An 18,687-nucleotide genomic window follows, 5' to 3' on the forward strand; every position below is an offset into this window, starting at 1 on the left:
TTATATTATCTTATGTTCTTGGATGTGAGAGTTACATGTAAATATTTACGGGTGCTACGTATTCAGATATTATTTAGTAACCCATTACCACACTAGAGGGCGGAAATATAATGCTGCTCAATTCGAAATTTTCCATGGGGTTCCCGTTATGGTCAAAGACAGCGCTTCTAATTTTCGGTGATGATCAGATAATAATTTTGGGATGAAGTGTACCGAAAACTTAATTTTTTGCTATTTTTCGAATCGATCAGTTATTAGCCGATCATCACCATACAACCCACGATGAAGTCAATCTGGACAATTAATAAGAAGGACTGTTATGAATATTAGTAATATGAAAGATGTGCTGTTGACCTCTAATCGGGCAAGAGGGTTGCAAATGTCACGAAATATTTCCCAGGCTCGAAATAAACTTCCTTAGAAACTTAGAACTTCGTCGTAGTTGTGTAGTGTATCGTATGGTCGGCCTCGTCCGACTATACTGCTCCGCTCACTGGTTTTATTCTATATTTTGGTTATTGATGTACGAATAAAATCCTATATATTCCCCGAAAACTGCATCTCTTTTTATACCTATTAACCACTGTTCCCATTCATAGGATGGAAATAGATTATGCATACAACCAAGATGTTATAAATGCAAGATCAAAGGCTCGTATCCAGGTTTTATCAAATAATTTGATTTGAATTGAAAATGAAGTTTCTCCAGTGTTAAATATACACCGATTCTTAGGAATCATTGAATGTGAGACACATCATTTGATTTTGAAGTATGGTAAGGGTCACAACGATCGGAAACAGTAGCACAATTGCGTTACAATTACAAATTCAAATTGTAGGATGAAGAATATCATCGTCAAGCCTTGGAGTGTATACGGCGTACATATGGTTTCCTATGTGACAGCGATTGGAAATTGGAAAAAGTGACAAAACGTGGTGAGCGGATAAGTTGTATTTATCGCGAGGGATATGGAAAAATCTATAAACTAACAGTGGGTTATGAGTGTATTAAGAAAAAATGGAAAATAAAAAATACATTTTATTTTAAAATAGTGTAGTGTGAAATACCCGGCGAAAGCGTTGTGCTATGACATTTATCATAATGTGGAGAAGGTGCCCACCTGGAATCCCACAATGTTGGAATCCAAGGTTATTAAGGTAAGAACAAATTGTGTAAAATTTTGTTATTCAGAACATTAAAATCAATTTTAATTGTTCCAGAAAATTAATTCCTACACCGAAATAGGCCGACAGGCCCTCTGCAGCGGTGCCGGTGGTCTTATTAAAAATCGGGATTTTATCAATTTATGTTGTTGGCGTCTTTTGGTAAATGGCGAAATTTGCGACAAAGAAAACAACGATGCATTGGATGAACCAATTGTATTTAGTGATGATATCCTCTCCGCCGAACAATGCTATCAGAAAAATGGCCGAATGTGGTTAAATGCCGCCGTCAGTGTTGAATGCGAAGATGCTCCACTCGTACCAAAATATGTTCGTGCTGAAAATCTTGTTTCAGGATTTGCTGCCTGTGAGGTGGAAGGTCATTCTGATATTTGTATATTTGAATGGATTTTATGTTTGGATCTGAAGGGTTATGTGCCACGCTACATTTTGGATAAGGTAAAAAATGGAGTGAGTTTGTGTTATTTTTGGAAATTAATTTGTTTTTGTAATTTTTTTTTAGTCTTACATAACATTTATGTCGGAATATATGAACTATTTCCATAGTCATATTGAGGAGTTACGACAAAATCATGCTAATAAGTAAAAAATAATTTAGAGGTTATTTTTTTTTTTAAATAAAGATCGATATGTGATACAACCATCCATGAGAGGATAAGCTGTTGACACACACGTTTTTTTTTTTTGTAATAGGATTCGTCTTAGCTCTATAATACAATAAAATACAGTCGAAATCGTTTATAACGACAGTCCGGCGAAATTGGTCGCTATAAGCGAAAGTCGTTATACATTAAAGAAAGGGCAACATTTTTTCGGAATTTTTGGATAGATTCGTTATAGGGGACTGTACGTCGGATATCACTATTGCAATTATTTTAATGCAAGAGAAATGGCAAGAAACTATGCGAAAAAAAACCTGACGTGAATGTGAAATATACCTGAATGTGTAAGAAAACAATTGATAAGCAAAAATGTCTGCTAGGCCGGCTTTTTGTACCCTTCGCATTCAAAAGTTTCATAAATAGATCGGGATTATTATTGGAAGGCAAAATATCAGGCATATCAGGACAGGTAGTAAATAGAGTTGCAGAACAAGAATTTCAAACTGGAAGTATCTGTCTGGCATTCCACGCCCTCCATATAGCGTATAGATCGCGGCATTGGGTCTTGAGTATTGAAAGATATATTTAAAATCTGCGGAGACATTATTTACAGTTGCGGACAGGATAATACCCCTAAATGCGCAGATCAAGGGACATATAAATCTGGAAAACAACTACCCACAATTTTCGAGCTCATATTCGACCGATGAACCCAAACAAAAATAAACATGTTTACTACACAAAACGTCGCCGCATATATCCCATTTGCAATACCATCCTAGGTATACTAGCAATGTCTATGCAAAATTCCAGAGCTTACTTACTTATCTGGCTTGTGACAGAACGTTTGTTCCATAAGCCGAACTTAAAAAAGTTTTCCAGGCGCATCGCTCTTATGCGCAGCTCATTAAATTTGAAATATCATGTTCCGAGATGTTGTCTTCCACTTGATCTTTCCATCGAAATCGAGGCTTTTGACTTTTGAGCTGGGGCATACTCATCCATTCTCACAACATGACCTAGCCAACGTAGCCGCTGCAGCTCAATACGTCTGACTATGTCGATGTCCGAGAATAGATGTAACAGCTCATGGTTCATTCGACGGCGATATTCACCTTTGACGCATATCTGCAAAATTCCAGAGCTTACTTACTTATCTGGCTTGTGACAGAACGTTTGTTCCATAAGCCGAGCTTAAAAAAGTTTTTAAGGCGCGTCGCTCTTGTGCGCAGCTCATTAAATATGGAATCTTTCCATCGAAATCGAGGCCTTTCCGTTCTGCGTGAACCATCAGCTGGCTCGTTTTTATGTGAGCTGGGGCATACTCATCCATTCTCACAACATGACCTAGCCAACGTAGCCGCTGCAGCTCAATACGTCTGACTATGTCGATGTGCGAGAATAGATGTAACAGCTCATGGTTCATTCGACGGCGATATTCATCGTTGACGCATATCTGCCCATAGATCTTCTGGAGATTTTTTTCAAATAAATTTTTCTCAAACAATCCAAGAGTTGTTTGATCTACTTGCCTTGAGCAAGTATCCATGCTTCAGATCCATATAATAGCACGGCTAATATCAGCGTCTTGTAGAGTGTGAGTTTGGTCTGGCGATCTGGCTTACTCAGATTATAGTAGCATCTGTTGGCCAACACTATCCTTCTCCGAATTTCAAAACTTATGTCATTAATTTTGTTAATGGCGGTACCGATGTATATAAAATCGTTTACTACCTACATTAAGACGGTGGCGTATTTTGGTTGCCACAAGGTAATGCTCCAAATCGATATTCGCTCCTCGGATCGATCGAACGCCTAAAATACTGGACGAATGCCTTCCGTCTATCACAACATGATCATTTTGATTTGTCGTTGCTTGATCAGGACAAATCCAGGTGACCTTGTGTATATCGAGATGCTTGAATCTGGTGCAGCTAACTACCATGTTGTTTTTTTGCTGCCTGGAAGTCAATCAACCTCATGCTGGTGTCGGATGTTTCTTCATGGAGGCTGAATTTTCCAACGGTGGGACCAAAAATGTTTCCCTTCAGATTTTTGCATTAAAATCTCCTAGCAGAATTTAATGTCATGGCCAGGACCGCGGTAATATGCTGTTTCTATGCGCTCATAAAATATGTTTTTGGTCTGTTTATCTTTGTATTCCGTCGGAGCATGGGCACAGATAAGACTGATGTAGAAGAACTTCGCTTTTATACGGATTATAGAAATTCGTTCATCTACTGGAGAGAATCTGGAGCCAATTTTCATGTCTCGTTTCATTGCAGCTATAATACAGGGCGTAATCGTCTGATTTACTTACGCCTATCCCTTTCCATCGCATTTCCTATATAGGCAATAATATCGGATTTGTACTTCTGAGTACATTTTCCAATGTGAAAACTGCGCCTGTTCTGTACAACGTGCGCACATTTCAAGTGCAGGTTCGCAGATTGTGGTCCTTTATACGTATGTGGAGGTAGCAAACATTAGGGGGGTGTGATTTTCTTTGTCGGGATTTTCGGGTGTTGGCAACTAACCCGACGTCTCAACCCATTTTTTATACCCTCCAACATAGTATGTACGGTATATTAATTTTGTCATTGTTTCGAAATATTCATTTCCGACCCTATAAAGTATATAAATTCTTGATCAGGGTAAAATTCTTAGACGACCTAACCATGTCCGTCCGTCTGTTGTCATCTGAAGGAATTGAGATAGATCGCCAAAATTGCATAAAGGCGTCTTTTGTCCGCAGTCGATATTTTGGGGTTCTTGAACCCGCTTTTCAATCGAATTCGCTGAAATTTGGTACATTGGGCTATTTTTGGGTATCAAATGTTTCCACTAAAAATTATAAATATAGGTCCACTTTTTCTGGTAGCCCCCAGAATTCGCAAAAATTTGATTAGTTCCGTGTCTAGGGGTTGTCCCCATACAGGCGTATTCTACCATAGTTTAGGGGATAGTCGTTACTCGAAATAGTAAGTTTTACCCTACAAATTATGGAATTCTAAGAAGATTTAACCATCGGTTGTAATCATTCCACTTTCTAAGGAAATCGTGATAAAAATTCGAACCTGACGATACTGAAATATATCGGCCAGCATTTAGGCATCTCCCCCATAGGTCCTGAACTAAAGAATTGAGACACAAAACAAAAATATTGGTTTCTAAATTGACATATGTTGGTCATTAATTAGTCATAGTCCTCATATAATTATAACCCCAAATATTCGCAAATTCCTACACTATGTAATCTAAATTGCAGAAGTTTGGGGATTGTATATTCTACCATACATTATTAGTATCAGTCCAAGCTTTAGGGTTTTCATTAAAAATTGCTGAAATTTGTAGAAATATCGGTATAGGTTCCAAGTATCTGTCAGTATACCTATGGTGGAGAGTATCCAAAATTTGGCCCGCCCGAAATTAACGCTTCTTCACTTGTCACAGTTCTTATGGGTGAACTTGTGAACTATTTCAACGGATTGATGAAAGTAGCTACCCCAGGTGACACCGCGGGTAGGTCAGTGTCCACAATTGAGATGAAAGAGGGACCAAGATAAGCCTGGGTTTTGCCATGTTAAAGCCAATCAGAACCTTGGTATATATCATCCCCAACGTCACTTAAATTTCAGAGTTCTATCTTAAATATTGCGATCTCAATAGTTGTTGGCTTGATCGATAAGCGGGAAGAACAAGGTGAACGATCCAACGAACTAGTTCAATTGAACGTATTCCAGAAGAGAGCATTTAAAACTAAATGAAAAAGCGTTAAGTTCGGCCGGGCCGAACTTTGGATACCCTCCACCATAGATATACTGGTAGGTACTTGAAATGAAAATATAGGGAACATACTCAAAAATGGACCTATACCGACATTTATACAAACCGATTATGTAAACAATAATTTTTAATAGAAAATTATACCCTCAGCCTTATGGCTAATTAGTGTGTATACACTTTCACACGCTGAAAATGTGCCTCATCGAAATATTGGTTCTAGACCCCATGTTTCTTTGGACCAAATCCGTTTCAGAAAAAAATTGATTTCATCCCATCTTATTATGTCTTCCAAACTTAGTTCAAGTCCGAATTTGAGGAATATCGGTCCATGCCCTCTGATACCTCCCACACAGGAGCTACGCCTAAGCCTAAATGCGGGCTATAGTTCACATATAGTTCATTATCGAACCGTACTTTATCTCGGTATCCTTCGCAGGTGAAATGATTACAACAGAGTGTTAGAACCAAACCCAAAACGCGGAAAAATCAGATAATTATATTAATATAAAAAATGGGGTTATATGGGGACTACGCCTAAATGGAGTTGACTATTAATAATTTTTGGTAGGGAGATTTGTTTCCATATACGGCTACAAAATACCAAGTTCAGTGATTTCGGTTGAAAAACGAAGACGAAGATCCTCCAAATGCCAAAATTTGGGGGTACCCTTATATGGGAGCTAGCAGAAAAAATGGACTTATATTTATAATTTTTAGTGGAGAAATTTGGTACCCAATAAGAACCCAATGTACCAAATTTCAGCGAATTCAGTTGAAAAACGCGCTCAAGAACCCCAAAATACCTACCAGAAAAAATGGAACTATATTCATAATTTTTGGTGGAGTGATTTGGAACCTATTAAGAATTTAAAGTACTAACTTACAGCCAATTCGGTGGAAAAATACGACCAAATCCCCCAAAATACTGAAAATTAGGAGGTACCGTTATATGGGGGCTACCAGAAAAAGTGGACCTATATTTATAATTTTTTGTGGAGACATTTAGTACCCAATAAGAACCCAATGTACCAAATTTCAGCGAATTCGGTTTAAAAACGCGTTCAAGAACCCCAAAATACCGAAAATTGGGGGGTACCCTTATATGGAAGCAATGCCTAAACGTGGACCGAAATATCCCATCCTCGAATTTGACCTGCCTGCAGACAAAAGACAACCCTATGCACAATTTCAGCACCCTATCTCAATTCCTTTGGAAGATAGCGTGATTACGACAGACTGACGGACATGCTTAGATCGTCATATAATTTTATGCTGATCAAGAATATATATACTTTATAGGGTCGGAAATGATTATTTCGATGCGTTACAAACAATACTATGGTGGAGGGTATAAAAACAGCAAGGGATGTGATAAAAATAAAATAGAATACTTCATTGACTATGAACGAATTAGGTAGTGATCTATGAACGTGTTTTGTTGGTGCCCGATTGGTCAATGAACTAAATAGTGAACTATGAATTAGATGAACTATAAGAATGGTTCTTTAAAATGAACTAAAATGTACAACACATGAATTATGATGATTTACAATTCGAAATGTTCTGAATTATATTTGCAGAATATGTAGAAGTTCATTTATCCTAGATGAAGAAGTAAAAGCAATTGGTTTCATATAATTTTTCCATTTGATTATTTTTAATATTTTATTATACACTTAATAATTACAAACTATATTTTATATAGATAAATATATATTTTTTTGGAATACATTACAATTTATTTTGTCGCATTGTTGGTCCATAACTCATGAAGGGAATTACACATTCAGCTAGTAGATCTCGATCTCGTCAATAGAAATTATTTACTTTCGGATTGTGGGAACCATGATTGGCAGGCTTCCATGGCAATTTCACACATGGCGGTCACTGCTTTGGCATTGTCATATTCTGGAGAAGAATCAACAAATTACTAATTTCAAAATGTAAAATATTTAATTGTTTTACTTACCAACTGAATTACGCTTGCCAAAAATGCTACCATTGAAGGGTGGTTTACGGTAGGCAGCCTCGCTGGGTTGCAACATGACAACGGCAACAATGAAGGCAATGACAAGGAGAGCGAAAGAGAAACGGATGGCAAACATTTTGAGATTTTCTTTGGTGCAAGAGAACACGATTTTCTTGAGTTGTTGAACGTTGCTGATGAACTGATGCCAATCTGTGGTGAACACTTAGCTTTTATAGTCAAAATTTGTCTAACAACGGCATATGAAGGATGTGGATAGGAAACTAAATATTGGAACATAAATCTCCAAGGACTAAAAGGCTAATAGAAAATTAATTGCTAATTATGGGAAATAATAATGAAAAGAGAGGGATGCTATATTGAGTTATGTTATTGGCCAACTTTGCTGGTTTATTTTCTTGCTACTAATACTCTTTGATAATATTTGCAAAGGATATACATATGTTAAAAGGATATTAAAATCAAAATCTAAATAACAAAACAATATTAAACATATTTTTGTAAAAAAATATTCTTCTAAATTGTTGTCAGTCTTTGAGAGTTTCTGCAAAAAAAAAGTCCCTCCTTCCAATTTCCATTTACGATTTCATATCCCATTCCAAAATCTTAGAGAATTCCTTTTCTCCGAATTGCAACATCTTGGCTTGTTCCAAACAAATGTTTTGCCTTTTCAAATTATCAATCAAAAATAACTGCTTTTTATAGGCATTTAGCAGATCAGCTCTCTGTTTCTTTAAATTCTTAATTTGTTTATCTTTGTCGTCCAAATCTAGACGGGCCTTCTCCTGTAATTCCTTTTCGGATTTTTTCATTTCACTCAACGAAGTTCGCGAATTTTCTAGATCTTCATTTGCCCGATAGAGTCGTTTCTCGAGGTTTTTATTATTTTGTGTTAGAATTTTAATTTCTCTCTTCGCAGTCTCCAAGTCCTTTTGCTGTTTCAGGTATTCTTTATTCTGATCCTTGTTATGTTGAGTGGTTTGTTCCAGCTGGGATTCCAATTTCGCCAATTGTTCTTTGAGGGCATTATTTTTGGTTGTAGCTTGATCACGTTGCTTTTCCATTGCCTTAGCTTGTTCTAGGGCTTTTTCGAGAAGTTCCTTTTGTTTGCTTAGCTCTTCGGATAGGCGAGAGTGATCATCTTCCAGTATGGTCACCTTGGATTTAAGGAATCTGTCAAAAAAAATTCAAAATTTTAATTTGAAGAAATATGCGAAGTACAAATATTGAATATGGGTACGATTTTGTACATTGTCCTAAATTTTGCCGGAATCGTAGAAATTTTAACCGTTTAGATACAATCGGCTTAGAATATATGTGGGAGCTATATTAAAAGCGTCGGGCGAGGTGGGACATGATAGATACCAAGCAACGGCTCTGATTTTCTTTAACATGGCAAAACCCAGGCTTATCTTGGTCCCTCTCCCATCTCAATTTTTGACACTGACTTCCCCGCGGTGTCACCTGGTGTAGCTACGTTCATCACCCGTTGAAATAGTGAGCTGATTTGTACCCACACTCGGAAAACCTTTCCTACTATGAAAAAGCAACGAAAAAGTAAACCAAAACACACCCACCCCCCAAATGTTGACGAACCCCGCAAATGTATAAAGGACCACGATCTGCACTTGGTTTTGCGTTTTCGCTTCAAGAAGTACAAACCCGACATCATTGTCTTACAGGAAATGTGATGGAAAAGGACTGGCGTAAGTAAATCAGATGATTACGCCCTGTATTATAGGTGCCATGAAACCAGACATGAGAATAAAAGACCTCGTCTCCAGATTCACTCCAGTAGATAAGTGAATTGCCAAAGACATATTTTACGATCACCTAGAAACAGCATATGACCGCTGCCCTGGTCATGACATTAAAATGCTGTTAAAAGATTTAAATGCAAAAATCGGAAGGGAAACTATTTTTGGACCTCCGTCGGAAAATTTAGCCTCCATAAAGAAATATCCGACAACGGCATGAAGTTGATTACTTCGCTGCATCAAAAAACCTGGTAGTTAGCAACACCAGATTCAAGCATCTCGATATGCACAGGGCCACCAAGCTTTCTCCCGATCAAACAACGAGAAATCAAATGGATCATGTTGTGATAGGCGGAGGGCATTCCTCCAGTGTTTTAGACATTCGATTGATACGAGGAGCGAATATCGATTCCATTACTTTGTGGCAGCCAAGGTTCGCACCCGTCTTGATGTAGCAGCAAAGGTGCGATCTAACACAACACGGAAACTCGACCTCGAAAAGCGGCAAACACAACAGAAACCAGAAGCCTACTCCGCTCAACTGATGAAAGCACTCCTTGTCCCGATAATAATATAGAAGCACAATGGCAAAGGATTGCCCGCTCCCTACAAACTGCAGCAAAAGCAACAATTTGGTACCAAAGATCACCATCAGGAGTTGAAAAACGCCTCGTATAGGTCAACCCTGCAAAGAGCACAACGCGCAATACGAGAGAGAATTATCGGGAAAAAGGAGAGTGGAGAAACGTATTTTCAAATGAAAGAAGAAAGAACAAGACAAACTTGAGCTTGAGAAAATCGAGATATACAGGAGTTAGAATGAAGTCCGGAAATTTTACCAATAAGGATTTGGTTTAGGCTCATCTTCCTGTAGAGATGAAGAAGGTAACCTGGTGACAGCTACAGGTAGCGTGTTGGAGATCTGGAAGGAACATTTGGAAAAACTTCTGGTATCAAATAGTGGCAGTGAAGAAGATACCCCAGAACCAATTAGAGATGACGGTATAGATAGTATACCAACTAGTCAAGTTGAAATCAGAGTAGCAATTAATCGGCTGAAGAATAATAAAGCAGCAGGTGCCGATGGAACCTGCCGAACTATTAAAGGCTGGTGGTCAGACGCTGGTCAGGAACATGCAACAGCTTATAAGTACAATTTGGTTAGAGAAATGCATGCCCAATGTTTAGAACCTCAGCATCCTGTGTCCCGTGCACAAAAAAGGAGACAAGACGATATGTGCCAACTATAGAGGAATAAGTCTCCTTCCCATCGCATATAAAGTGCTATATGACATTATTGGACCATACCAATGTGGCTTCAGGCCTGGAAAATCCAACATAGAATAGATTTTCACACTGCACCAAATCCTGGAAAAGACCCACGAAAAACACATCGACACATTCCAACTATTCGTCGACTATAAAGCCACATTCGTCATGCCTGCGTTCGGCATTCTTACAAAATTAGGATTACCAGTTAAAGTCGGAAAGGACCTCTCGAAGCTCTTTAATACCGAACGAGGATTCAGACAAGGTGACAGTTTGTCGTGTGACCTTTTTAACATCCTGCTGGAAAAGGTCATACGAGATGCAAATGTGAACAGAAATGACACTCTGAACACCAAACTGCATATTTTACTCACTTACGTTAGCGACAGCGACGTAATGGATCGAACATTCCGAGCGGTAACAGCTTTAAACGAATTGAAAATGAGTCTGTGTTGGCCAACAGATGCTACTATGGTCTAAGTAAGCAGTTTAGAAGCAAGGCCACCTCCCGCCAGACCAAAAATTCTCCGGAAAATCTTTGGGCCGATCTGCGTTGACAGTGAATATCGCCGTCAAAGGAACCATGAATTTCACTAGCAATTCTCGGACATAAGCATTGCCAGACGTATCGAGCTGCAGGGGCTACGTTGACTATGTCATATTGTGAGAATGGAAGAAGATGCCCCAGCTCTAAAAGCATATAAAATCTTACCAGCTGATGGTTCACGCAGAACGGGAAGGCCACGAATCAGATGGAAAGATCAAGTGGATGACAAAATTACCAATATTGGTCCTCTTTTTACGATAGCCCCTACGGAATTTCAGTTTTTTGAGGAGTGTAGACTCGTTTTTCTACCGAATTGGTGGTAATTAGGCATTTGGAATCCGCATTGGGTTTGAAATATCACTACGAAAAAATCTCAATACTGGTCCACATTTTTGTAAACTTTCTGATACCTCTCAAATTTTGGTATTTCTTTAAACGAATTGAGAATGAGTCTGTCAAAGTGGGACTGGCAGTAAATGGCGAGAAGATCAAGCTGACCACTTGAGGAACTTGAAAACTACAGCTTCGAGGTAGTGAACGATTTTATGCCCCTCGGTACCGCCATAAACAAAACTAATTACATCAGTTTTGAAATTCGGAGAAGGATAGTGTTGGCCAACAGATGCTACTATGGTCTAAGTAAGCAGTTTAGAAGCAAGGCCACCTCCCGCCAGATCAAAAATTCTCCGGAAAATCTATGGGCAGATCTGAGTTGACAGTGAATATCGCCGTGGAAGAAACCATGATTTTTACCAGCTATTCTCGGACATCAGCATTGTTAGACGTATCGAGCTGCAGCGGCTACATTGACTAGGTCATGTTGTGAGAATGGAAGATGCCCCAGCTCTAAAAGCATATAAAATCTTACCAGCTGATGGTTCACGCAGAACGTGAAGACCACGAATCAGATGGAAAGATCAAGTGGATGACAAAATTACCAATATTGGTCCTCTTTTTACGAAAGCCCCTTCGGAATTTCGTTTTTTTGAGGAGTGTGGACTTGTTTTTCGACCGAATTGGTAGTAATTAGACATTTGGAATTCGCATTGGGTTTGAAATTCCACTACGAAAAAATCTCAATATTGGTCCACATTTTTGTAAACTTTCTGGTGCCTACCAAATTTTGGTATTTCTGGGAACAGAATTGGTTGTAATTTGGTATTTTGAATTTACATTACATTCAATACGAAAAATTGGTCCACATTTAAGGATTGCCTCCATATAACCATACCTCCCGACTTTCGGTATTTTGAGGAGTAGGGGCACGATTTTAATCTCAATTGGATGTAGTTCGTGATTTCGAATTATAATTTAATAGTAAATGTTCCCTTCAAAAATTATCAATGATGGTCCATTTTTTACGATAGCTCCCTATAACTGCATCTACAGAAGAGTACAGCTCAGTGTCCGGTATTTTGTTGGATTTCCCTCAAGGGGTCAAATCTTTCTACCCAAAAATTTACAATGTTATAGACACCATATATAAAAGTCCCGAACGAATACATATATTTTAAATATCTACCTCATGGTGGAGGGTATAAAAAGTTCGGCCCCGCCGAAATTAACTACGTTTTCACTTGTTAATCAATATTCGGAACTTACTTGATTAATCCATCGGTGCTAACGTTCTTTTTCGAACCAATTGTCATATTACTAGCTTGAGAATGACGACCATTTGATATGGAATCCTCTGGTGCAACTGATGAAACGCTACCATTCAAATATGGTGAATCTTCCGAAGATGTCTGATTTCTTATTGCAGAACATTCATCCTTTAACAGCACTTCCAATGAGGGACTTTTAACAAATTTCGGATTACGATATTTGATGGTAAATGTGGAGGTATTTGTGGGTGGCGCACGACTGAAACGATTTTGATTGGGAGCACGAAAGGTTTCATTACCCCTACCGGCAGTAGAAATATTAGAGGTTGGTGGTGGATTTTTTCGCATATTAGCTGCATATGTTCTTATGGCACTGGAATTATGGGCCATTGTGGATGCAATCACGGTGGGAGGTGGTGTTGGTGTGGGTGCAGTAACTGTTATCCTTGGTGATTGATTGGGTTCATTGCCGGTTTGACGGTTACCCTGACGATAGGTATCTCTACCCATTGTCATGCTAAAACGTCCCATTGGATTTTGAGAAATTTGCTGATTGTTTCCTACATCGCTAGTTGGACCATCACCCGAACCGCGTTTCCTCAAAAAAGTACTTTGACCCTTGGCCTTTTGATAGGTATGAAAACGGGAATGATTTGATTTTTCCGAATTTATCCGCTGTTCCGTTGTATTTGGTTGCTGCTCCATGGCATTTGATGCCATAAAATTTAATTGTTCATTTAATTTTAGAAATTCTTTTTCTTTCGATAAAAGTTCAGCCATTTTAAAGAATTTTTTAAAATTTTGAGATTTTTTTCAAATCGAATTAAAATTATTTTGTAATAATTTATTTTAACACAAAATTTATTGAATACACACACAAATATTGAAATTGAATTTGAAATTAGATTTGTTCAGACTTTTGATTGACAATTTAACCCTTGGTTGTGTGACGGACGACAATTCCCCCAGTTGTTATTTGATTTAAATTCTCCAAGGAACTGAAGTTGTTGTTATTTCCGCTATAAATAGAAATCGTCAAACAGTGCGACAGGGTTGTAAGGAATTCCATGTTACCCTTGACGATTTTATCAACAGTTTATTTATTGTTTGGTATTTTACCGGGTCATAAACTGCATAGGAGGGGCGGGGGTCATATTTTATGTGAGTGCAACATAACAACGATTCTGACATTAATGCGGTTGGTGTGGTCTTATGAAAAAGATTTCACCGCGTTCTGTGACTATTTGATTTTCTGTGAATATGTTTTTTAAGAGATTCTTGGAGGTATATGTCTATCTTCGGAGCCGTAGTAATCGTAAGTGATTCAGTATGTTTATAGGAGTTCGAAAGGAGGTATTTTGTCTATTGAATACAACAAAATCCGAAAGTAAATATTCTGTACACGGTTGGCCGACTGAACAACAGAGGTTCTTATGTCTACAGAAGACCACAATATGGCGATCCATCGAAGGTCAATGATAGGTCGTCTGCTTACATCTTTCTGTCCATCTTTCTGTCCATAAATCACCGATATATGGTCTTTTATTAAGGCTGTCCTATGTTTACAGTACAGGCAGAAGACTTCAGTCAATGAGCGTTTTTGTCTGCAGAAGACCACTTGGAGGTCTTTTGTCTATAGGACACAAGATGTGCCGCGAGTTCACACATAAGAACTATCAAAAATGGGTTGAGGCGTCGGGTTAGTTACCCACACTCGAAAAAAACCAATACTATGAAAAAGCAACGAAAAAGAAAACCAAACAACAATCCCCCACCCCAATCCCGGTTGACGAACTTCGCAAACGTATAAAGGACCACGATCTGCACTTGGAATGTGCGCACGTTGTACAGAACAGGCGCAGCTTTCGCCTTGGTGGATTTACTTAAGAAGTACAAAGCCGATATTATTGCCTTACAGAAAATGCGATGGAAAGTGACCGGCGTAAGTTAATCAGATGATTACGCCCTATATTATAGCTGCCATGAAACGAGACATGAATTTGGCTGTGGATTTATGGTTAATAGGAGAATAAAAGACCTCATCTCCAGATTCACTCCAATAGATGAGCGAATTGCTATAATCCGTATAAAAGCGAAGTTCATCTACATCAGTCTTATTTACGCCCATGCTCCGACGGAAGACAAAGATGAACAGACAAAGACATTTTTTACGAGCGCCTACCAACTGCATTTGACCGCTGCCCTGGCCATGACATTAATGTTCTGCATAAATCGAAAGGGAAAATATATTTGACCCCACAGTCGGAAAATACAGAAATATCCGACAACGGCATGAGGTTTATTGGCTTCGGGGCAGCAAAAAATATGGTAGTTAGCAACACCAGATTTAAGCATATCGATATACACAAGGCCACCTGGATTTCCCTCGAACGAACAACGAGAAATCAAATCGATCACGGACGGAAGGCATTCATCCAGTGTTTTTGACGTTCAATCGATACGAGGAGCGAATATCGATTCGGACCATTACATTGTGGCAGCCAAGGTTCGCACCCGTCTTAATGTAGCAGCAAAAGTGCAATCTAATGTAGCTCGGAAACTCGACGTCGAAAAGCTGGAAACACAACAGATAGCAGAAGCCTACTCCGCGCAACTTACCCACCTGCTTGGTGAAAACACTCCTTGTCCCTATAATAATATTGGAAGCACAATGGCAAAGAATTGCCCACTCACTCTAAAATGCAGCGAAATTAACACTTGGGTATCAAGAAACCCGTTGTACGATAAGGAGTATCGTAATGCTACTGATGTGAAAAACGCAGTGTATAATATAAAACATCAAACCGCTGGTCGCTGGTCTGGAGCATATACTAGCTGATTAGTACAATTTTTCTAAAACCGCATTCGACAGCCCTATATGTTCAGAGGTTTTTAAAGCCATGTCTTCGTTCGCCATTCCTTTAAAATGAATACAGCTATGCAGCATACCTTTAATGGCCACAAGGTCAGCAGTTAAAGCCGGAAAGAATCTCTCGGAGCCGTTCAGTATCGAACGAGGATTCAGACAAGGTGACAGTTTGTCGTGTAACCTTGGTCATACGAAATGCAAATTTGGACAGAATTGACACTCAATACATCAAGCAGAATATGTTACTCGCCTATGACGATGACATCGACATAATGGGTCGAATATTGCGAGCGGTAACAGCCACCATTAAGGGGACCCCCCCATTCACGGGGTCAAAAATTTTGTTGATATAATTCGAATCTACACTAATTAAAGAATGTCCCTACAAAATTTCAAATGAAAACCTCAAGAAGTCTTGAAGATATTGCCGATTTATTGTGTCAGCATCAAGTGACGGCTGAAGGGCTTCTCAAACTTTAAACGCGTTTTTCTCCAAACATTTTTTTTTGCGAATGGCGGGCACGATAACTCAAAAACTAATAACCCAATCGACTTCAAATTTTTCACGTTTCTCTGTGAGTGTGTAGCTATCGTATGAACTAGGATAAAGCCAATCGGTGAAGATCTTCCTTATTTTTTGACTTGGGTTTTGGTAAAGAATCGGCGATTTTCCAAAAATATTTTTTCAAAGGTCCACCATTTTTTTAATTTTAGAGCGGAGTCAATAATCCTAGTTCATACAAGAGCCAGACATGTATTCTTTCTAACACCGTTGGAATTTTCGGATTCCGATGTTCCGATGTTCTTTAATTACAAAAAACAACAACAAAACAATAACAAAATTTGTTTGTAAATTATTTTTTCTCTCTTTTAAAACTTCAATTATATATGTATGTGTAAAGTTACAAACCTTAACAAGCATTGGTATTGATTTACCAGCCCATTGAAAATCTTGAAAAATTAAAATCGAGAATGGGTACTTGCGCAAGCAGATGCGGCAACTCTTGGAGTGTTTGAGAGAAAAATTATCCGAAAGATTTATGGGCCGATCTGCCTCGACGGTGAATATCGCCGTCGAATGAACCATGAGCTGTACAATCTATTCTCGGACTTCGACATGGTCAGACGTATCGAGCTGCAGCAACCACGTTAGCTAGGCCATGTTGTGAGAATGGATGAAGATGCTCCAGCTCAAAAGGTATATGAAAGCGAGCCAAGTGATGGTTCACGCAGAAAGGGAAGGGGACGAATTACATGGAAATATCAAATGAAGAAAACATTACCAAACATGGTCTTTCAAAAACTGCGCATTTTATGGTCGTCCGAAAGATCCATGGGCCGATCTGCGTCGACGGTGAATATCGCCGTCGAAAGAACAATGATCTGTACCATCTATTCTCGGACTTCGACATGGTCAGCTCAAAAGGTATATAAATGCGAGCCAAGTGATGGTGCACGCAGAAAGGGAAGGCCACGAATTAGATGGAAATATCAAATGGAAGAAAACATTGCCAAACATGGTCTTTCAAATTTGAAGAACTGCGCAAAAGACCGACGCGCCTGAAAATCTTTTTATACTCATCTTATGGAACAAATGTTCTGTCACAAGCCAGCTAAGAAGAAGATGAAGTATCGATTTCATGCAAATTGTACACCAAATACCAAGCTTTTGCTTGATTGAAACGAAATTTTAGCACTCCAAAATGATCCTAGAATGACGTGTATACACTAAATTGATTCAGATGTAGATATAGCATGTCATACCTCTAGGTGAAATTTTGGACAGCGCGCTGTGCTGCAGCATACCAAATGCACTGTGTCAAGTTTGCTGGTGTCCAGATATACATGTCTCATATATAATTTGGTTCGATTTCATACAAATGACATCACTTGTATATATAAAATTGGCGAAGGGTATCATAAAATTGAACCTGTCCAATTTGTGTACTGTTCTTAAACGGCATATACATTATAACTTCTTACCGGGTTAAGGAATTGACAATTGAAACCCACTGGGTTAACGAAATCCGCTAAAACGTACTATCACTGGGTTTTCTTGCAATTCGTCTATAGAAATTGTAATTTATGATGAAAATGACATTTTTGAAATTACTATTATATAAACAAGGGTTATTGATCTCATATCTGAAATTCCCCTCAACACATGATATCAAAGATGAATGTACTATCAAATTCATAAAAAAATTGAATTAACCATAAATATAAAAATTTGACATCAGAAATTAACTGTCATTAACCACTCTTCAAAAAACCGTCTTTACATCAAATAACCGCCAGAGTTTTTTTTGTGGTAGTAGTGGGTGTTTGATGTCTACCATCGATCAAATATTAAATAATGTATAGATTTCAGTTAAATATGCCAATCATTTTTTTTTTGGAAAATAACGAACATATTTGGCTAAGCTTACCTTAAAAAAACTGAATAGAAACATAAGCACTGCTCAATGACACACGCATTTAGAATTTTTTTTTTACTTTTGTACTACGTGGTGGATGATAAGGTGGGGGGTAAATCATAAATAAAATATGTGTTTGATTTAAAGCTCAAATGAGCATTGTTTATGTATGTGTGCGCGCTTGTGACTTTGATTAAGAGCTTTGCTTAAAATATGTGTCGAATTCTCGAATTCATTCAAGCAACGGCAAATATGTTTTACGTCATTTAACGTTAATGTTTTTTTCTTATCATTAGAAGTTAGAATGGCCGACTGTCGATTGAATTTTGTGTGTGTGTGTAAAAATGCCGTTACTTATTACTGGCTCGTTGAATTGAACAAATATTATGTTTTAATATAGTATTTAATAAATTAGATATGAAGGGGAAGTATAGCCAAGCCTTATAAAATTAATAGAATTGTTGATAGAAATGAATGGAACTTTTTATTTCGATGAGATTCCGTCTAAGTACTCATTATCACGTCTAAACCTCATTCCGAAAAAATCGTCTTAGACCACGAAATGGATGTATATTCTGGATAACTGTAGAATTTTGTGTCGGTTATGTTTTGTCGGTATATTCGTAGAATCATAAGAGGATAAAATACTTCCTCGCAGACAAGT

At 38.2% G+C, this 18,687-nt stretch overlaps 2 protein-coding genes across 2 annotated transcripts; both read right to left on the reverse strand.

Annotated features, from left to right (window-relative positions):
* Positions 1–7,381: 7,381 nt before the first annotated feature.
* LOC133328094 (neuropeptide SIFamide-like) lies at positions 7,382–7,781 on the reverse strand. Its single transcript, XM_061536636.1, has 2 exons — positions 7,543–7,781; positions 7,382–7,481 (listed from the first exon to the last, which is right to left on the reverse strand). Exons 1-2 carry the CDS (start codon positions 7,676–7,678, stop codon positions 7,393–7,395), a joined length of 225 nt encoding a protein of 74 aa, XP_061392620.1. The 5' UTR covers positions 7,679–7,781; the 3' UTR covers positions 7,382–7,392.
* A 357-nt stretch (positions 7,782–8,138) lies between these two features.
* Positions 8,139–13,535, reverse strand: LOC133328093 (uncharacterized). Its single transcript, XM_061536635.1, has 3 exons — positions 12,848–13,535; positions 12,736–12,790; positions 8,139–8,733 (listed from the first exon to the last, which is right to left on the reverse strand). Exons 1-3 carry the CDS (start codon positions 13,515–13,517, stop codon positions 8,139–8,141), a joined length of 1,320 nt encoding a protein of 439 aa, XP_061392619.1. The 5' UTR covers positions 13,518–13,535.
* Positions 13,536–18,687: the final 5,152 nt, after the last annotated feature.

Source organism: Musca vetustissima, unplaced genomic scaffold (genome assembly GCF_032173495.1).
Source record: "Musca vetustissima isolate MV318-11 ecotype Yass unplaced genomic scaffold, APGP_CSIRO_Mvet_v1 utg39981, whole genome shotgun sequence".
In the NCBI taxonomy this organism is placed as follows: domain Eukaryota; kingdom Metazoa; phylum Arthropoda; class Insecta; order Diptera; family Muscidae; genus Musca; species Musca vetustissima.

Excerpts from the sequence above, each read along its gene's own strand:
- LOC133328094 (XM_061536636.1), bottom strand. The coding sequence starts at position 7,678 with ATGTTTGCCATCCGTTTCTCTTTCGCTCTCCTTGTCATTGCCTTCATT. Across the intron at positions 7,482-7,542 it reads TGGCAAGCGTAATTCAGTTG|AATATGACAATGCCAAAGCA; the intron begins GTAAGTAAAACA and ends ATTCTTCTCCAG.
- LOC133328093 (XM_061536635.1), bottom strand. The coding sequence starts at position 13,517 with ATGGCTGAACTTTTATCGAAAGAAAAAGAATTTCTAAAATTAAATGAA. Across the intron at positions 12,791-12,847 it reads AGATTCACCATATTTGAATG|CTAGTAATATGACAATTGGT; the intron begins GTAGCGTTTCAT and ends GTCATTCTCAAG. Across the intron at positions 8,734-12,735 it reads AGCACCGATGGATTAATCAA|ATTCCTTAAATCCAAGGTGA; the intron begins GTAAGTTCCGAA and ends TTTTTTTGACAG.